Genomic DNA, 6,000 nt, shown 5'->3' on the forward strand with positions numbered 1-6,000 from the left:
ATCAATATCTTTTATTAAATTCAAATTTATAAGAATAAAATAAAACCAATTTTTGAATAAAATTATTTTTAGTAATCTAAGCATATTTTTTGTTTTTATTTTATTGTTTGAGAAATTCTTATATTTTATAGAAAGCTATTTTAAAGTATTATAAGTTAATTTTTCTGCGTGTAAAGATTTTAAGAAATCTTAATTAAATTCAGAATATTTTTTTATAACCAATTAAAATCTGTAACTTTATTACTTAATTACCAAATTCAGGAATAAAGCAATTTTTATGTCATTATATCCAAAAATTTGTTTACACAACAAAAGAAACCTATACGGTATAGCGTATGGTTCCCATTCATTGTTGACGTATAATCCACATTTTAATACACGAATATTATTGCTAAACAATTTCGAAATCGTACTATAAAGTACTATAAAGAACGTTTTTGTTATATTTTAAGGTTGACAACTTAACAACTATTGCTCAAAAATCCTACAAAGCGTACCTACATTTTGTAATGTATTAAATAGTTGTTTAATACAGATAGGTAACCTACGTCATAATGCATGAACAAGTTCTTTTATTTTTAAATAAATTTGAAAAAATATAAGTGTGTTATTGCCAACCACTTAACATATGAACATTATAAACAGGTAAGATATTTATAAATTAATGATTTATTAAGGTTAATATGATGTTAATGTAATTATTATGTTATAAATGAGAAACTAGGTGTTAAAAATAAATTTTATGGTTGACAAGCACTGTAAATTAGATCTTTATCTCTATTTAAAAATTAAAAAATAGTATGAAATTAACATTAGCGCAACTAGCAATTTATCCTGGGATGGGCCTGGGGGGGGGGGCTAGTGCTTTTGTTTTTTTAAAAATGAAAAATAATTTAAAAAACACATTTTTTGAATAAAACGTTTACATGAATTTCTCTATCACTAAATTTCATAGACCTGGTTATCAAACCGTCTTCCCCTAGATTACTTAAATACCTACAAATTTTCTAAAAAAATTTTCGAAACAAAACTAGAAAACGTCAGTTTTACTGCATCACAAGCAAATAAAAATTAATACGTAGCCACAAATTACCTATAACAGATGCGAAAGAAAGCGACTGCATCGGAAACCGCTCGGCAAACCCGACACGCCTATTGAGTGGTGTAAATACACCAGTCGTTTAGTCCGGAAACCTATGCTGTATCGTATTCGCTTGCTGGAATGACATAGTGCGTGGTTATATGTTTATTTTTAAAAACGCGTGTAGGATTTTTGTTGAACTTTTGAACTGTTATTTCTAAGTTTTGGTAATTTGTATATCTTATTTAAAATGGGATGCAAATGTGTTTATTTAGAAGGAAAAAAAAGATATTTATAGTATAAAAAATTAATTTATTTAACAAAATTTAATTAAAAATGTGACAAAATAGTTACCTTTCTATTGGTTCTATCGGACTTTTTTCGACTATATAAATCTTTATTTGTAAACTTTAATACATCAAATATTTTCAATCTAATAATCATTTAATGATAATAAGAGGAAATTTCTCACATGGGTGGTCAAATTTTATAGTTTTCACTCGAGTTTTCATTATATCAAACAGCCTCTGAGAAATGTTTTCAACTCAAAATGCCTTTAATTATGTTTGACTACATCATTAAAAAGGGTCTTCAAATACATCAATGTGATATTTGTCTAAAATTTGCGAAAGAATCCGAATCTCTGGATAACTCGAAATTATTTACCCATTTAAAAGCCTTTGATCATGAAAATGGAAAAATTTGTTAATTTTATTTACAGGCTGGAAAAATTATTTATATTAAATTTTGATGAGTTTTGCACTGAAGAAAACATTCAGAGGCTGTTTGATATAATGAAAACTATAGAATTTGACCACCTATGTGAGAAATTTCCTCTTATTTATATCATTAAATTATTTATTAGATTGAAAATATTTTATGCATTAAAGTTTACAAAAAATAAAGATTTATATAGTCGAAAAAAGTCCGATAGAACTAATAGAAATGTAACTATTTTGTCACATCTTTAATTAAATTTTGTTAAATAAATTAATTTTTTATACTATAAATATCTTTTTTTTCCTAATCTCCTACGAGCTGATATAATATGACGAGCAATCTATTAAATTACTGTGAGATTATCCAGAAAAGTCCACAGACTTCGAGACATAGGAAAATCAAGTCCATTTAGCGTGTGTCCAAATTTTGACAAGTTTTCAAAACTGACAGTTTTGTTTAGACTGACGTTTAATTTCACCTGACTTCTCGGTGAATTATTTCTTTTTATGGGGGTACATAAGATCTAAAATTTACGGCCATGAAGAAATTCAAAACTTGGAGCAGTTAAGGCAGAAAATATTTAATGCCTTTGACACTGTCACCCCAGATATGTTATCCAATGTGAGGAGGGGATTTTATGATCGTTTGGTTTAATGCAAGAGGGAGGCACTTTTGAACAATTTTTGTAATTTTTTAAATTTCATTATCCTGTTTTTTTACCGTTTACCCATTACCTACCTTGACGAACATGGGAAAACGAAGGTCCTTTTCAGGACCAAATATTTTGATTGAGAAAATTGGTAACTTTTTTTTGGATTAAAAAACAAAAGTTGTTAATATAATACGGGGGGGCCGGCACCCCCGGGCACCCCTGTAGTTACGCCAATGGAAATTAAACCTAATCAAAAGATAATATTAAAAATAAAAGGAACAAAAATCGAAGATTTTATTTAAAAGAGTCGACTTCATATACAGGGTGTCAACGTAAAAAAATATAGTTTTTTATATCATTTGTTGAAATTCCTGTATGCTTTTACTGTAATTTTTTTTTATATAGAATCATCCACTAAAGTTAGATACAGTATTTTTAACACCCTGTATATTTTAAATATTTTTGAATGAAATAATGCCATAATTTTATAAGTACCCTGGGGCATATTTAATCCGGAGAAAAAAAATTATTATTAGAGATAATCTACACTGATCAGTTTGGATGATTTCTCCAAAAAAATCATTAAACTGACAATTATTCAAATGAGCCTTAAGATCTATTGAATAATCCCTCATAGCTATATGTAAGATGCAAATGGCTTCGTAATAAAGATAAGATACCAACGAGAAGAACAAGTACTAGCAGAAAGAATAACAGCATCTCGTTTAAGTAATTATGCTAACGTTTGCAATAGTAATTGCGTATTTAAAATACAATGGGAGATTAGGATCTAGCAAAGTGTATATATCGACACGATATTAGAAAAAAGCGAGGGATAAGACATTTTGCAGATGGCTTAACCTTCAGCCATTCAATCCAATATCAGATCTAAGAAGTACCTTGTTTGTACATTGTTTTATATTATATATTATAGAAATAAAAAAAGATTTTATATTAAAAATAAAAAATGAAATAAAAACATAGAGTTATGATATGAACAGTAGTCACCAACACTCAAAGAAGAAATATTTAAATTAAAAGCAGAAGCTACTTCTTACAAATCGAAAATAAGTAGAAATCATTTTGAAAGTGGTATAGTGCTTACCGATCAAACATACTTCTCTCATTGCAGTCAAGTGCAAAGAATATACCTAGCTAGAAAAAGAATGGACTCTGCCATACTCAAAAATGGTCCTACAGAAGTGGCGCCATCTATTGAGCAGGGCTTGTTTTAAATGGGTCGAAGCGCGGGCTTTTTAAATGAGCTTATTTATTGAATTTTACTCTAAAATAATAAAATTTGATTATTAAATCTTATTTTTTACACAAATTCAACAATACTAATAACAAGTATCGTTGTGATGTGTAAAAAATAAGATTTAACAGTACCTATAATTTATACGATTATTAAATAAAATTAAAGCCAAACATGTGAAATATTATTTATTATTTAAAGTTTTCATTTATAACTCAAATATTTAAACATAGTTTATTATAATAAAACAAGACCAACGTAATACGCCCAAAGTTTTGTAAATGGAGTAAATATAAATAGGTACTTAAATGATGGCAAAAATAAAAGACTTACATTATATTTTTAGGGCCACAAACAAAAGGAATTGTCTAATTAAAACACATATAACAAATTATAGTTTGAAAAACATTTTGATAATATTATGAGGTTTGATATTATGATATTTTTTGAGAATTTGACAATAATATGACAATGGCCGTTGGAAACTATGGAAACTACAAAAAAAATTCTAATTTAACGCCATCTGGCAATAACTAGTAGCAACTTCTTAACCTAAAAATTAATTGCACTACCACCTAGTGGCTAAGGCTGGAACTATTTTATTTGAGATTTCCGTGGAAACGGTGGAACCGCTTTTGCTATTTCACTTTCCCGCCCCTGGTCAAGTGTAATAAAGGACATTTATTGTTTGATTTATTGTCAAGTTCTCATTCAAAATAGTTTATCAGGCAAGCTATAAGCTCTTTGCTTCGACTGTTTAAATGCTTCGGCATATTTTCAACACACAAAAAAAAATTCAAAATTCAAAAATTTAGTTTTTAAAACAACTGTTTGTGCTTAAAAGTACAATTTTTAAAAAGAGACTATGAAAATCGGCAAAAAACGGGAATTACTCCCGAAGATTCAACAACAACAGGATATTATACAAAATAATGATTGACATTATGATAATTAGTCAAATAATAAATGACAACGTTGCTGATCGCGGCACAATGTGACCAACATGGCGATAATAAAATTCGCTTTAAACTTATTTTTGCAGCTTTAATCTAAATAAAATATCTGTTACAATCATTTGCTCTATAAAGTAAAATGAAGAGCTGCTCGGTATCTTAAATTATACAACAAATTCAAATATTTCTGCCAAAATTTCATTTAGTCTGGTTTATAGGCATTAGTGTCAATTTTGATTTGATTGATAACGTGCATCGGAAAATGTTTTGCGATTACCGTAGTTATATCTATTGAAATTTGAAATAGAGTCACAAAAATAAAGATAAAACTAGCAATCTGAATTTTAATTAATAAATTATTAGGACTACTCTGTTTAATTTTAGGGCTTAACCTTTTTAGTAATCTACATCAGGATACGTAATTAATTGTCTATTTTAGGAAATAGTAAAAATCATAATATACATTTATAAAATTTTACTCTGTATTCACATAATTTATAATGATCTTAAATAATAATTAAAGCTTGCTTTATTTACTTATTTGTACTATATTATTAATAACATAAATAGTATGTACTTAATAATAATATTTAAACAGTATATTTTTAATAAATTAAAATCTAAAAATTATTTTCTTTGGATTCCATTACCAGCCATGACCGTATCCATAGGACCCATATCCATTTCCATAAGAACCATATCCGTTACCATATCCGTTACCATAACCATAGGCATCATAGCCATACGCACCATACTGTGCACCATATCCGTAGACTGGATCAACTACTTTGGTCACCAGTGGAGCTTCATATGCCTTCACAATTGGTATCGCTGAATGATGTATATCGTATCTGTTACTATAACTTGTAGCTAATGGTACGTCATACCCGCTTAGATATGTCGGTTTAGCACTGGTAACCATCAAAATGGTAGCGAAAATAGCAAAGTATTTGATGGACATCTTGAAGCTGAGATGGGCAAACAACAACTGATACATTTTCGATGTTTTGGTAGTGTTTTATATGTAAATTTTGCCGAAAGAAAATTAACGTAAATTAGGTTCAAAAGAAGTGTTTTGTGCTTTGTTGGACCTTGGTTTTTGTTACGATTTTTCGGGATGTAAGAAATTTTTACACATGAATTAACACGACAGAGTAATAATGAATAGTAGAATTATGTTCAAGTACGTCTATATAACTCAATGATCTGCGATAATTATTGAATAATGAATCTTTGAATCATTTTTATTTATAATTAATTCGGAATTATGGCCAAGTGTTTTGAAAAAGGCTTTTTATTTAATATTTTGACTCCAATCATTTTATGAGTCAAAGTTTTT

General features: G+C 28.2%; 1 protein-coding gene across 1 annotated transcript; it reads right to left on the minus strand.

The window, feature by feature from the left end:
- Positions 1 to 5,278: 5,278 nt before the first annotated feature.
- On the minus strand, positions 5,279 to 5,658 carry LOC115889831 (shematrin-like protein 2). Its single transcript, XM_030909906.1, has one exon. It carries the CDS (start codon positions 5,656 to 5,658, stop codon positions 5,308 to 5,310), a length of 351 nt encoding a protein of 116 aa, XP_030765766.1. The 3' UTR covers positions 5,279 to 5,307.
- Between the last annotated feature and the right edge of the window lie 342 nt (positions 5,659 to 6,000).

This window comes from Sitophilus oryzae, unplaced genomic scaffold (genome assembly GCF_002938485.1).
Source record: "Sitophilus oryzae breed Bouriz unplaced genomic scaffold, Soryzae_2.0 scaffold_857_pilon_pilon, whole genome shotgun sequence".
Classification (NCBI taxonomy): Eukaryota; Metazoa; Arthropoda; class Insecta; order Coleoptera; family Curculionidae; genus Sitophilus; species Sitophilus oryzae.